We start from the raw sequence: 15444 nt of genomic DNA, 5'->3' as shown, positions 1-15444 counted from the left end.
GATTATGATGAGTTCCTGAATTTGAACCAGCCGTTGGTGAGTGCATCCTGTAATACCTTTTGCTTTCTTTTAGCCTAGAGTTAATGTTTTCACATGACATGAAAATAGCATGATCTGGGTAATTCATTTGACAGGTATTTACCTAGGACTGGCAAGTGCTTTTTACTGTTACAAGTATAAGAAGATTATGCCATTATGCTTATAGGTCTTTAAAGGACCTACAACCTAGTCAGAAATAATTTAAAATGGGATTAGATAGTACATAACATGATATCAGTTTACTCAAATTAAAGACCCTACTTTGTCTCTTTTTCTGTTTCTTTACAAGTGCCTTAGATAAAAAGATGTAAGGCATCCTTGTTCAATATCTTGGAGATACAAAGCTGGGAGCAAGAAATGGAAGACTAGTATATTGACTGATAAATAGTGGTCCAGTAAACAACAGCATTGTGCTGAAACTAACAAGTTGAAATTAACAAGAATAAATAGAAAGCCTTGCATTTAGTTTCAAAAATTTGGTAGCATAATTACAGAATAGGAGAAAGCTGTAATATCTAGATTCAAAAACAGTCTTGCCGACTTTTTAATTAACCTACGCTGTCAGTTAATATCTTAAAATATTCCGGGGGGACCAGGCACCATGTAAGGCACCATGGGACCTTACCACCTGATGCACCTGCAAACGCAAATCTGTTGGTCTTCAATGTGCAGCTGGAGGGAGAAAATAAGCCTACTTCATAGATACCATCAGGAGGGGACACAACGCTCTAAGAAGGTCATATTTGATAAAACAGCCTGTAGAAGAGGGAGACTAGAATGGTGAGTGACAGAGAAACCAGGCTATACAGAAATATTGGGTGACCACAGGATGTTTAGTCTAAAGAAGAAAAGATTATAGGACTTTGATGGCTGTTTTCCAGCCTTTGGAGAGTTGTTGTGTGACTGCAGGGGAGCCTTAGGACTTCTTTTGAGTTATTTCAGTTGGACCAATGTGGTGAAAGTTAGAAAGGGGCAGATTCATGTTGATGTCTTAAAAGTTTTCCTGCCAACCTTGGGAAAGGCTGCCTCTAAAGGTCCCTCGCCCCATGAGCATTCCAGCAGAAGCCAGCTGGCCATCTGTTGTACATAGATTGCTTCCTTCTACAAAAGCTGTATTGTCAGTGACTAGAATGGATGATCTCTAAGGATTCCTCTGATGCCAATTTTTTTTTCATTTTTATTTTCCAAATTAAGTGGGAGGTAGCAGAACTTTTCATATACCTTCCTGAAGCCTTCAGACCTGCAAGAATTTTGCCAGCCCACAATTAATGAGTGTGTTTCTCCATCTTCCTCACTTTCACTGGCTAAAACAACCTTGATTTAGTGAACAGAATGCCATAGTAAATATATTCCAACCATTAAATTACACCATTGACCCACTTAGGATGAAACAGTTATTAAAATCTAAACTGTGTCTCCATTCATTCGCCAGTTGGACATGTAAATACCAGTGCTGACCAGAACATACAAGAAGGGGAAAATCTTGCCTCAAAGTGAGGTCAATGGTGAGAGGAAGTTGACAGACCAGAGCCTAAGAGCTGGAGCACATAGAAGCTTCCACACACTGTCTGCAGCTCAAGGCAGAATAATGACGCCCTGAGCTGTGCAAATGCCAGAGGAAGGGAGGTACCTCTCAGTTCCCTGGAGCTACCCTAATATTTACTGTGGTAGTGTCTCCCAAGTGTCATAGTTAAAGCCACCATCTTTGGAACACCTGCTATGTTTTTAGGTGAGCCCAGATGTCATCATACAGCTAAGAAGAGAAACCATTACCACGTTCTCAACTGGCCATTTCTGTTGTTCCCTTCTGACCAAGGGATACTTTGCCCAGAAGATTGCCTTTAATGCAACAAAATGTACAAAAGGGAAAATGCCAGAGCCAATTCCCTTTTTCCAACTCAATTAAGAACCCACCCTCTATTGTGTTTAGACACCCAGTACACCCAAAGGCTAAGGATGTTTCTGTACAACATGTTTGTATTATGTACATTCATATTATGTGTTAGATGCTTTCTAGAGGGAAAGACCAATTAAATACTTCTGTGTCAGTAAGTTGCTGTCACCGCAAACTGTGAATTTACCTCTTTATTTTTTGCTAAATGACATCATTTTGACATCATGTTAATTTTCCTGGAGAATCACTGTTTAGTTTAAAAGGGGGAAGTTTTACTGCTTTAATATTGACATATGTTCACAAACATACATACAAGCACAGTTTTTATTATTACCATTAACTAGAAGTCTTATTACAGTGAGACAAGATATCTTGTTTTTAAGTTGAAGTACCTAAATAATCTGAAAGTTATTTTGCATTATACTAACAGCCACTTAGAAAAATGTGGTTAAAACATAGAGTTAAACTAAAAGATAAAATAAGTTGTATGATTGCAGAGTTACAGTGACTTTACGAGATTTCAAATAGTTACTGATAACAATGCTTTTATACAGTGAGCAGTAATAGTAACATATTAATGTCTGGTATCTTTGTCAAGCTAAGGAATCATAATTACAGGGCTGAGCACCATGGTTCATGCCTGTGATTTCTTCACTTCGGGAGCCCGAAACAAGAGGATCACTTGAGTCTAGGAAACCAGCCTGGGCAACATAGTGAGGCCTTGTCTCTAAAGAAAAAAAAACAATCAAAAATTGTCCAGGTGTGGTGGTGTCTGTGGTCTCAGCTACTCCAGAGGCTGAGGTGAGAGAATCGCTTGATCCTGGGAAGTTGAGGCTGCATTGAGCTGTGATCATGCCACCGCACTATAGCCTGAGCAACTAAGAAGACCTCATCTCAAAAAATAAAAAAGAACCATAATTATGAAGAGGGGAAATGTAATGTAGGTATATAGGTGTTATGTGTGTAAAAGCATAATGAGAAGCACCATTATTTCTCGTGAAGGCAAGTGCCTTCTACTAAACCAGTGACAAGGAGGGTGCTGGGCAGCGAGTGATGTTAATGGTGATAACCAAGAGGAAAATGTCAGAGCCAATTCCCTTTTTCCAGCTCACTTAAGAACTCACCCACCATTATGTCTAGACACTCAGTACACCCAAAGGCTAAGGTTGCTTCCGTACAATATATTCAATAAACCATTCCAAGGTAGACTTCTTTTTACTTGTAAAAAGAGAAACATTTTGCAGATGAGTTATGTTTGATTCATCTCCATCAATCAATTTTAAGCCAAATGAATAAACCATTTTAACACAAGATGAATGAAGAGGCATCCATGAAGTAATACCAATACACCAGCTGCATTGAATATGTTTAAGCTTCACTGCTACCTTACCAAGTAGTTACTCTTACTATTCTGCTTTAACAGAGGAAGAAACTAAAGTGCAAAGGGTTTCAAGGAATTTGTCCACGATCATATGGCTAAGAATTGGCAGAGGAGGGATATGAACTCACCTTGGCTGTTGCCAAATCCAAGTACTTGATAATTAGGCTATACCACTTCCCAAGTAATGTTATATAGGTAAAATTAATCATGCGCCTACTGTGTGCCACGGACTGTGTTAAGCCTTTTATATACATTAGCATATTAACTTTGACAGTTGAGACATTTGGAGACAGGTAAGAGGGATAACAAAAGAACCACTAGGTCAACTGTCCCATGTGTCTTTGGCATACTGCCCTAGCTTGGATATAATCTCTGTGTTACTTGAAATTGCAAGATTTTAGCAAAAAGAAGTCATTTGATTATTTCTTCCTTGCAGAGGTGGAATGGTGCAAACCAGTGAGCAGTATGAATTTGTGCACCACGCTCTGTGCCTGTATGAGAGCAGACTTTCAGCAGAGACTGTCCAGTGAGTCACTGAAGACTGGTCAGACCATCCATCTCTTGGGGTGATTAATCAAATTACTCACCCAAGGCTTCTAGAAGGGGCTTCCTGCAATGGAGGGAAGGAGAAGCTCTGAAGCCAACGTATGGTATGGATGTGGAAGACTGGGCAACATATTAAAGATTGCCAGCTCCTTATGTACATGAATGCATTCGTAAGCATCCCCCAAATTATTTTGAAGGTTTTTTGATGGTGAAGGTATGATAGGTTTCTTACACAGCCTAAGGCAGATTTTGTTTTCTCTGTACTGACTCTATCTGCCACACAGAATGTATGTATTTAATATTCAGTGATATATGTCATCAGGTGATGACTGGATGAGCTGCTGAAGACATTCGTATTATGTGTTAGATGCTTTAATGTTTGCAAAATCTGTCTTGTGAATGGACTGTCAGCTGTTAAACTGTTCCCGTTTTTAAGTGCTATTACCTTTCTCAGTTACAAGAATCTTGCTGCTAAAGTTGCAAGTGATTGATAATGGATTTTTAACAAAATAAGTCTTTGTTTTTGAAAAACAAAAATCAAAAGCAGTAACTATTTTATATGGAAATGTGTCTTGATAATATTACCTATTAAACGTGTATTTATAGTACCTCCTATCAAACAATTACAGAGCACAATGATTGTCATTGGGTATATATGTATTTACTCTCCATTATTGGGCATAGAGGTGGCTTCTGCTCCAGAACTCTATCCACTATATTTCTATACCGTGAGTCATTTTACTTTCAAAGGAAAAATTTGTAGCAACTATGAAGTATCAAGAATTTTAAATACTTGTCTCTCTTTTGCTAAGAAGGGATTTTTGAACATGCTGTCTACCTGGAATCTCTCTCTCAACAAAAGGCATATGCCTCCAGGAATGATATAACCTGTCCCATTTTCAGAAGTTCCTTATAAGGACATTTCCATGTACGTCCTTAACATTTCTGAAAGGTTTCAATCTTCAAGAAGCAAAAAAAAATTTAACAACCCACAGCAAACACTAGCTGTTCTGCTTAAATAAGAATTTTTAATGCAGCAATGTTGACTTTGTTTCATACTGCCAATAAACTCTTAATACTAACGACTGAGTAAAGCATATTCTTTTTTTTTTCTTTTTTTTTTTTTTTTTCCTATTTGGAAAGAGGTCATCATCTGTTTGGGGAAGACCTAAGTAGATAGCGTGATGGATTTAATTTTAGTGTCTGCATCTCCCCAGTGGCGATGATGATCTCAAAATGTAACATTGTCATCACTTGAGAGATAATGATCTAGACGTACCATCATTATGTGGTTTTCCTCAGTAGACTTGCAGTGTTTCATTATACAAACAGTACATGTTTATATTTTTATATCACTTATCATAGACCCTCATGAATTACATGGCTTATGTTTATTCAGCAGAATCACATCACCTGAAGAGATGTAATGTTTCAGAAACATTCAATTACCTAAGATTACAATTCCTTTCTTTCTTCTTGAGGTTAAGAAGTAGTCACACGCCGAAAGAAAGGTAGGTGAGGTCTTAATGAGATTTACTCTGCTCTTGAAGGCTGGAATATTTTCTACATAAAAAAAGAGAGGTAATCATAATCCCTTCTTTCTAAGGAAACAGACAAAAGGACACTGGTATAAAACTTCCCCAAACAATTCAATAGGAGGAAGTGCTCGTCACTGACTTTTCCCCCCACCATGAAGGCACATTTCCTTCCTAGTCTTTGCTTCTCTTATCTGGGAGAATTTTTTTTTCCCAAGCGAAGCATGAACAGTTGCTAATTGGAAAATGGAGGCTGAATTTTACATGGTGATTCTTACCTGCTTGATCTTCAGAAACTCAGGTGAGTGGGTCTGCCTCAGTTTCCTGAGGCATTTCTTCCAGATCTGGCTGAGGAGTCTCCGGTCTTTGAAAAGTGTCTGAAATAAGGTGAAAGGAGCTAGGTCTCCATGGCAGTTTAGCCAAAGATGATGAAGAGGGGGAATAAAAGGAGCCAGCTATGCCCACACTGCTAAGATTTCTCTCCAAAAAAAAAAAAAAAATTAAACGTTCTCCTTCCGTCCTCCAAATGCCTCAGGCAACCCCTGAAATGACACATTTACAGCAGAGAGTAAAGAACCCTGAGGAAAAGTTTGAATTATTATATAATAGTCTGTGGCATTCCCTAAGCCTTTTTTCAACCCGGTTATAGTTTTATTTTCTTTTGTGTTACAGAAAGAAAATGGAAGAAATATGATTAAAGGGGATGAGGAAATGTGTGTTTTATTTGGAAGTTGTCATTTGGGAGGGCTGAACATTTTCATGAGAGAGCTGGGCATTTTAAGTAAAACCTCATTGAAAATGGTTTCTGAGCCAGAATATCTTACTCTTTAGTACTGATGTTTAGCAATTGGATGTTTAATTTTCTTACATTGAAAAATGATGATTTTTTTTAAAAATCTGTTAGGATTTGAGAGAAAACTGTAGATACCGTCACAAAACAGAGAAATGCTCCTCTGCATGACTAAAGGAAATTTAGTTTGTGATAATCAGTACTTTCATTGGCTGCAATTAGCTAGGAGGTTGTGCTTGGAGGAGTGGGAAAATTTGCCTTATTTTTGATCAATGTATGCAATTTTTAAAAATTGTTATTCAAACTATAATTGGTATACAAATACTTATTGCAATGTGAATTTAAAGACTGGAAAGGGGGTACTTTTTTAAGGCAGGGGAGGCAGGTTACACGGAAAGTATTAAATCAAATGGTTAAAAAGGGAGCCGAGCATTTCATAACTTCAGCATATCTAACCAGGCTAAAATGTACTATATACTTCAGATGGTTTTGTTTGTTTCCAAGCTTCCTTTCATTTTCCGGTAAGGGGTGTGTAGCTTTTCCCTAAAGCCTGTGAAAAAAAAAAAAAAAAAAAAAAAAAAAAAAAAAAAAAAAAAAAAAAAAAAAAAAAAAAAGATGGGGAGTTAAAGTGTGACATATGGACATTTTACATTGTCAGCTTTGGGATTTTAAATCGCATATGTTAAATATGAGAATATTCACTTGAAATGATAGCAATAACAACTATAAGTAAAACTAGTGATTTTATTAGCTCATTTGTGGGTGGGTTCTTCCATTTTCTAATGGGCCTCATAATTTGCTACCTAGTGTTATATGAGCTTTTCATCTTCCAGGAGGTTTTCAGATTGTCCATGTCCAGGAACAACAGTGTCTTTTCAAAAATGAGAAAGTGGTCATGGGCTCATGCAATAGGACCATCCAGAACCAGCAGTGGATGTGGACTGAGGATGAAAAGCTCCTTCACGTGAAATCTGCTCAGTGCTTGGCCATCTCCAACTCCTCTCACGGCCCCTCCCGCCCAGTCATCTTAGCCCGTTGTTCCCAGGCACCCCGATGGACCTGCTATGATCAGGAAGTCTTCCTTGAGGTAGAAAATGCCTCTTTCTTTCTCCAGAAACAAAACTTCAGAGTAGTAGTGGTCAAGAATGCCTGGAAATGGCTCCATAGCTGGATGAAAATAGACGTCAACAAGGAAGGAAAACTGGTCAATGAAAGCCTCTGTTTAAAAAAAGGTGAGCTATTCCTTTCAGAACAAATCCTGAAAGTCCATCTACTAAATATCTCGTGGTTTTGTTGTTGTTGTTGTTGTTGTGGTTGTTGTTTTGACATGCAAGGCAAGTCCACGTGCCCCAACATACTTCCTATGGAAGATTCATAAGCTAATGGAGATGGATGGTGAGGTGTCCAATGATGGAAAACTTCATTACCCTCATTAAAATAAGCCAAAATTTTCTCTTTCTATTGCTTGCTCTTCCTTCCCTTCTTTCCTTGCTTCTTTTACTAATTCAACAAATATTTCATGAGCCTCTCTTTTCTTTAAATATGGCTAAGCACTGTTAGATGTAGGATTATGGATCTAGGCATATCACAGAATATATATGTAATGACTAAAGTCAGTAATCAGGAAATTATTAGATTTTGTTAACATAGGCACTTCTATTTGCCAATTATAAGGAATTATTAGAACATTAGAATGGTGCTTGATAAGACTGGGATAAAGTGTTTTTGCAAATCTTTTGTATTGTTGTTTAGGGGTAGATATCTTTTGAAGGTAACATGCTTTTGAAATGTTAAGACCATTGCAATGGGCAGCCATGGATTTTTCTAATTTATTGACCATTCATGGTTATAAGATAGATGATGGACACATGTAAAAACTTGTTTTACACATGCGCAAACTCCTGGTGCAGGACACAGTTCAGTCCTGAGCTGGGAATTTTTGCTTGTGAAATATATAGGTAATTTAATCTTCTCTTGAAGTTAATCATGTTATTGTGTATTTACTCTTCTATTAGAAGTTTGCTTTAGGAAGTCATGAAAGATAAAACTGATGAATCACAATATATTAGGCACCAGTGAACTTTACAAAGCATGGGAAAAATTATCAAGGAATGAAGCACCTCACCAATTTGTCAGGGTTAAGTAAATTGTCCCAGATAAATTAACAGCAGATCTATTATTAGAGCCTAAGTTTTTTAACTCTTTGTTTAGTGTACATGCCACTATACAAAAGGTTCCCAAATGCTTGACCACAGATTTGTCCCAATCGCCTGGGGTAGAAAAGGGAGGGCTTACTAAAGATACACATTCCTGCAGCGAATGCATGCTGGGCTTCATTCCTAGGTGATGGGTTGATAGGTGCAACAAAGCACCCGGCACACATTTTCTTATGTAACAAACCTGCACACCCGGCACATGTAGCCCAGAACTAAAAATAAAAATTAAAGAAATACATGTACATTCCCAAGATTCTTTCCCACCATTTTTTCCTCTACAGTGACCTCCAAGATTTCTGTTTCAAGAAATCTGGATTTGTGCATAATACTTAGTATTTATTAATCACCAGATAATTTTGATCCATAATCCTATAGCCAGATCAGCATCCAATGTATCCTAAAGTCTTTTCCTTAGGTGTCGACTTTTGAGGCTTATATTAGTCTTTCTACCATGGTAATCTTTGGACAATTTTTTGTCACTCATTCATTCTATAAGTTAAAACAAGCATTTAACTAGATGCCAGTTGAATGTTTTATGCCTTTCTACAATAAGCAGTGTGCTTTGATACAATAAAAGTTGAGAGTTACAGTTTCTGTTCTTATATCCTTTCTGCCTATGAGAATAAGATTAAAAAATCAATGAGAAAATTTAACTTTACCAGAAAATATTCAGCATATAGCACCAATTTGTACAGGACCTTTCCGATGGTTCATCAAGGCCTGTCCTAAATAATATAGAAACATAATTATAACTATTACATTTGTACTGTTACGCACAAGGAGTGAGATTCATCCCCAAACCCTAATCAAGCCTTATTTAACATAAAATTATTTAGTTGGAACTTAAAAAAAAAAAAAAGTTCTTTGTAGATTCTGGATATTAGCCCTTTGTCAGATGGCTAGGTTGCAAAAATTTTTTCCCATTCTGTTGGTTGCCCGTTCACTCTAATGGTAGTCTCTGGCTGTGCAGAAGCTCTTTAGTTTAATTAGATCCCATTTGTCTATTTTGGCTTTTGTTGCCAGTGCTTTTGGTGTTTTAGTCATGAAGTCTTTGCCCGTGCCTACCATGGCATGTGTATACCTATGTAGCAAACCTGCACATTCTGTACATGGACTCCAGAACTAAAAGTATAATACAAAAAAAAAAGTCTAATTTATAAGGAAAAAAAGTAGATATGGACTCAGTGGTGAGTTATTCAACATAATAGATAATTCATAGAAAAACTACCTCCTGTGACGTTCATACAAATATGTCCAGTAATGAACTTCAAAAATAAAGTACCTAGAATAAGCCATTTACAATTAACCATTGAACAATGCTGTATTCAAAACATGCCTGATAATATGTGTTGGGGGAAGAGATGGATTTCTAGAAAAAGCAGATGTTAAAATTTGCACAATTGTGGTAAAAATACACTCTTATATTTGAGTATACATAAGTATAATATATACTTTTGCTTTAACACAATTACAAGCTAACAGACACATTTTTCTGCTGCATCCTAAATTTGTCACTTTGTTTTTGTTTTTAGAAACAAAGTCTTGCTCTATCACCCAGGCAGGAGAGCCATGGTGTGATCATAGCTCACTGTGGCCTCCAACTCCTGGGCTCAAGCGATCCTCCCATCTTGGCCTCCCAAAGTACTGGGATTACAGGCATGAATCACCATGCCCAGCCCTAATAAAAGATTAAAAATGCTATTTGTAGACCTATATTATGAGAGCTCACAAGTTGCTAGAGTATGTTTTCATATGTTTGCAGTGAATGATTCCAAACCATTTTTTAAGTTGTTAACTAAATACTATAAAGCAGAACAAATGCTTGTGTTGTCCATCTATGAGATGTGAATTTTTTTGTATGTTCTTCAATAAAAGAAAACATATCTATGAAGGTAAAAATCTAAAACCACATGTTTCATATTTGTTTCATAAAAGACATGTTAATAATTGGATTCAAGTTTCCAGGTAACATTTATCTAACACCTACTATGTGCCAGAGCTTGTGCTAGTGCTAAGGTACCCTACACCAGTGATTTTTCACCCAAGCTGCATATTAAACTCACATGGCAGCTTTTAACTAATACTAGAGGACAAAACCTGGGCTTTTTCCTCTCGGCTGACTAAATCAGGCCTTGTATTTTTAAAGTACTTCCTAGGTGATTCTGATGTGCAGTCAAGATTGAAAATCATTAAATACAACTTACTCTTTAGAGTAATGGGGAAATCAGATATGTAAATAAATAGGTAATTACAATAGAATGTAGATAGAAGAAAGTATTTTCCTTTCCAATATATGTCCTTGCCAGTATATCACATAAAGCACCCATTCTTTAAAAAAATGTTTCAAGGGTAATTTTAAAGTTGCATATTTTTAAACAGTCTTTTGGGGGCACATAAAAGTTTATCATATTAATAGTTTAGCTGTGACTGTTATTACTAACTACCTCTTCTCCTTGATTAAATTAATAAATGTTTCAACTTTGTGCAAAGTGCTTAATGTCAGAACAATAAAGGGAAAAGAAATCATAAATCTTTACGGATTACTTTCAGGAATGCCGTAAATAGTTAGGGTATGGCATCATAAATTATTGCTTTTGTCTTCTATGCAATCCAAGTATCATATTTAAACTCACCAGGCAATCAAATGTAACAGTTGACTGGGTACAGTGACTCATGCCTATATAACCCCAGCACTTTGGGAGGCAAAGGTAGGAGGATTGTTTGATGCCAGGAGTTCGAGACCAGCCTGGGCAACACAGTAAGACCCTATCTCAAAAAGAAAAAAAAAAATTACAGTTACGTCTGTTCCAACAAGAAATAGTACTGGCCCCAAGCAAACAACAAAGGTTACAGTGGACCAATTATTGAAGTTTTATGAATCTATCAGATGGAGAAAATTTCTCATTCCTTGGCCTCCATATCTGTATAGGAAACAGAGAAATTTACTCAAAGGAAATTACTGGTTTGCTAGTAGATCTAAGCAAATATTCCTTGCCAGGGGAAAATTAAAACACTACAAACTTGAAAATGGTTTCAAAACATTTACGCAAATCCATTGGCAGATAGACAGTGTCTCTGTCATTCAAGGACTTTCAGGTGAAGGGTACAAAACTTCATCCGTGGTTTGGATGACTTTTTGAAGGAACGTCAAGTCTTACATTTATAAAAAGCTAGCCGATTGTCTAAAATTGTTATTTTCACTCAGACATTTTATATTGTGAAGAAAATAACACTGAATATAGAATGTCAGCCAACCAATCAACATTTATTCATTACTCTATTCAGATTCATTCATTCAAATCTCACCTTTCTCTGAGAGCAGGAATTGTCTTTTTTAATTCCAAAAGCAGCACTGGAAAGCAGGCAAATTTTTGTAGGCAAATTTTCACGTGTTCATGATATGACTGAGCCGGTGAAATCCCTCAAAGAGATTTTGCTGGTGAACTAAACCATATTGTTGGCAGGCTCAATATAACTGCTGGTTAAAGTAATTGCTGAATTGTAGTGATTTGGGAGAGGGAATAAAACGTGTGAACATTGTAAAAGACAAGCAGTCATATACACTCTTGGGAAAAAAGTTTTGGTAGAAGTTGTTGGCTTTAATGGCTGGCAGAAGTACTTGTGAATGCAAAGAGCTTGTGGGGAAAAACAAAACAGAAAGTGTCTTTTGTGTATACAAACCCTACTTTTGACTAATTTGGCTGTCACAGTCATTTTAGCGTTTTTCTTCTTGCATCATTATAACAACATGGGCCTTGTAGTGGACCACTTTAAAATATGTCTGAAAACAATGTTATCAATGACAATTGATACATGATTTATATGATCATTGAAAATAGCAGGTATAGCATCCAGAGTTCCCCAGCCATATTCAGCCTGTGACACATCAATGAACTTATCAGGGCACACACAGGACTCTGTATGACTTTCATGGGCTCTGGGTTCCTTTGACTCTGTGGTCCTCTTCCTCTGCTGAAAAAAAAAGAAAAGTAAAATAATAGATTTTCGTGTAGCCTAAAATTCTCACTTTTTCTAATCTGTGAAAAAGTTCAAACATTTCCTTTGACTCTAAAGTTACTTTTTTATTTTCAAAGAAATTAAATCATTGTGTTGCCCTAAAAATATCATGGGCCCTAATCACTGTGCCTTGTGTCTAATGGACAAGTTGAGTCCTGAACATGGCAAGGTATTCACCCCATTTCCGGCTCCCCTTTCCTTCACTCTGTTTAGCCTCTGGTTCAACACATCTCTCCTACAGCCTGATAGCCCTGAACTTGGGAGCCATTCTTCCTCCTCCACCCAGTATGCTTTCCGTCTACCCTACTATTTCAGTCTTTTCTCCTAAAGAAAACATGGAGTATCGGGTAAAACAGGCATGTCTTCATAATGCAACACGTAGTAGAATTACTGAGTAATAGCTGGTTATTGAAATATATTTCTTTGATTGAGTTAGACTTTCCATTATTTTTTTCATCTAATTGTTTTCGTGTGCCATGCTTTAGTGTTTTACTATGCTATGTCTTAGTATCAATTTCCATTTATTAATTTTACTTTCTAATCATGGGTCTTTTTTATTATTAAACTTTAAGTTCTGGGGTACATGTGCAGAACGTGCAGGTTTGTTACATAGGTATACACATGCCATGGTGGTTTGCTGCATCCATCACTCCATCATCTACATTAGGTATTTTTCCTACTGCTATCTCTCTCCTATCCCCCCACCCCCTGCTATCCCTCCCCTAGCCCTCACCCCCTGAACAGGCCCCGGTGTGTGATGTTTCTCTCCCTATGTCCATGTCTTCTCATTGTTCAACACCCACTTATAGTGAGAACATGTGGTGTTTGAGTTTCTGTTCTTGTGTCAGCTTGCTGAGAATGATGGTTTCCAGCTTTATCCATGTCCCTGAAAAGGACATGAACTCATCCTTTTTTATGGCTGCATAGTATTCCATGGTATATATGTGCTACATTTTCTGTATCTAGTCTATCACTGATGGGCATTTGGGTTCGTTCCAGGACTTTGCTCTTGTGAAAAGTGCCACAATAAACATACGTGTGCATGTGTCTTTATAATAGAATGATTTATAATCCTTTGAGTATATACCCAGTAATGGGATTGCTGGGTCAAATGGTATTTCTAGGTCTAGATCCTTGAGGAATCACCACACTGTCTTCCACAATAGTTGAACTAATTTACACTCCCACCAACAGAGTAAAAGCGTTCCTATTTCTCCACATACTCTCCAGCATCTGTTGTCTCCTGATTTTTTAATGATCAGCATTCTAACTGGCATGAGGTGGTATCTCAATGTGGTTTTGATTTGCATTTCTCTGATGTCCAGTGATGATGAGCTTTTTTTCGTGTTTGTTGGCTGCATAAATGTCTTCTTTTGAGAAGTGTCTGTTCAGATCCTTCACCCACTTTTTGATGGGGTTGTTTTTTTCTTGTAAATCTGTTTTAGTTCTTTGTGGATTCTGGATATTAGCCCTTTGTCAGATGGGTAGATTGCAAAAATATTTTCCCATTGTGTTGGTGCCAGTTCACTCTAATGATAGTTTCTTTTGCTGTGCAGAAGCGATTTAGTTTAATTAGATCCCATTTGTCAGTTTTGGCTTTTGTTGCCAGTTGCCCATGCCTATGTCCTGAATGATATTGCCTACATTTTCTTCTAGGGCTTTTATGGTGTTAGGTCTTATGTTTAAATCTTTAGGCATACTCTTTATTTCACTAATTATATTTTCTGAAATGTTAATGAGTCTTTTAAGCATTTTCAATAATTATTTAGTCCATTATTCCCATGTATTCCAGTCAAATTTTAATTAATGCACTTGTGTGTGTGTGTGTGTGTGTGTGTGTGTGTGTGTGTATACAGTCATTCTTTAATAACATGGGGGATGGCATCCAGCACCTCCTGCAGACATCAAAATTCAAGAATGCTCAAGTTCCTTATATAAAATGATGTAGTGTTTACATATAAGCTACACACATCCTCCTGTATACTTTAAATCATCTCTAGATTACTAATAACACTAACACAATGTAAATATAAATTGTTGTATTGCTTAGCGAATAATGACAAGGAAAAAATGTCTGTACATGTTCAATACATATGCAACCATCCATTTTTTTTCCTAATATTTTTGATCCGCAATTGGTTGAATCCACCAATACGGAACCTACAGATACAAAGAGCCAACCAGATAGATAGACAGACAGACAGACGGACAGGCAGATAGATATAATCCTTTTCTAAAGTATCTCCTGTTTCATTTCTTATCTCTTTTCCAGATGATTTATTCATTTTTAAAAAGGCACATTATATTTGGCATCTTCCTACAGAATAGAAAGTACCAGTATAGTTAAAATCTTCTATTCCAAAAATGAATTTCATTCAAGTTATTTTGTTTTCAACATGCTTAAAAGTTATTTGTATTATTTAAAGAAGGGAAACACTCTCTCTATATATATTATATATATATATATATATATATGTAAAATATATATATAATATATAACCTTTTATTATATATTATATATAATCTTTTTTATATATTATATATATGATCTTTATATATGTTTTATATATTATCTATATATAATCTTTATATATATTATATATAAATATTATATATTACATATTATACATAATATATAATAAACATAAAGATTATATAAAAAGCATTCCTATTTCTCCACATCCTCTCCAGCATCTATTGTCTCTTGATGCTTTTATAATTATTAATAGTTGGTTCTTGAAACATATATCTTTGATTTAATTAGTCTTTCAATTATTTTTTTCATGTGATTTTTTTCCTGTGCTATGCTTTGGTCTTTTACTATGCTGTGTCTTAGTATCAATTTCCATTTATTAATTTTACTTTCTAATATAAAGATTAGATATATAATATAATTAGATATATAATATATATCTATCTTTATATTATATATGTCTGTACATGTTATATATATAAAGATTATATATGTTATATACATTATATATATCTATAATCATAAAAAATTTATTTCTGAGCCAATCATAGAT

At 36.0% G+C, this 15444-nt stretch overlaps 2 protein-coding genes across 5 annotated transcripts in view; both read left to right on the top strand.

Moving 5' to 3' along the window:
• PTPRR (protein tyrosine phosphatase receptor type R) overlaps positions 1-4949 on the top strand; it is a 154937-nt gene extending 149988 nt beyond the window's left edge. For both annotated transcript variants that reach the window (XM_017509305.2, XM_017509304.2), the window contains exon 13: positions 3751-4949. In XM_017509305.2, coding sequence (XP_017364794.1) covers positions 3751-3844 — 94 coding nt within the window. In that variant the 3' untranslated portion in view covers positions 3845-4949. The remainder of the gene's footprint in view (positions 1-3750) is intronic.
• Positions 4950-5578: 629 nt separating this feature from the next.
• PTPRB (protein tyrosine phosphatase receptor type B) overlaps positions 5579-15444 on the top strand; it is a 122371-nt gene continuing 112505 nt past the window's right edge. The window contains exons 1-2 of one of the 3 annotated variants that reach the window (XM_037731614.1): positions 5579-5696; positions 7022-7417. In XM_037731614.1, the coding sequence (XP_037587542.1) occupies positions 5642-5696; positions 7022-7417 (451 nt within the window). In that variant the 5' untranslated portion in view covers positions 5579-5641. Of the gene's footprint in view, positions 5697-7018; positions 7418-15444 lie in introns of all 3 variants that reach the window. The other 2 variants (XM_017509297.2, XM_017509298.2) reach the window with 2 other exon arrangements.

Source organism: Cebus imitator, unplaced genomic scaffold (assembly GCF_001604975.1).
Source record: "Cebus imitator isolate Cc_AM_T3 unplaced genomic scaffold, Cebus_imitator-1.0 Scaffold414, whole genome shotgun sequence".
NCBI lineage: Eukaryota > Metazoa > Chordata > Mammalia > Primates > Cebidae > Cebus > Cebus imitator.
The sequence above is the reverse complement of the archived record's forward strand: the minus strand, read 5'-3'. Positions and strand labels throughout refer to the sequence as shown.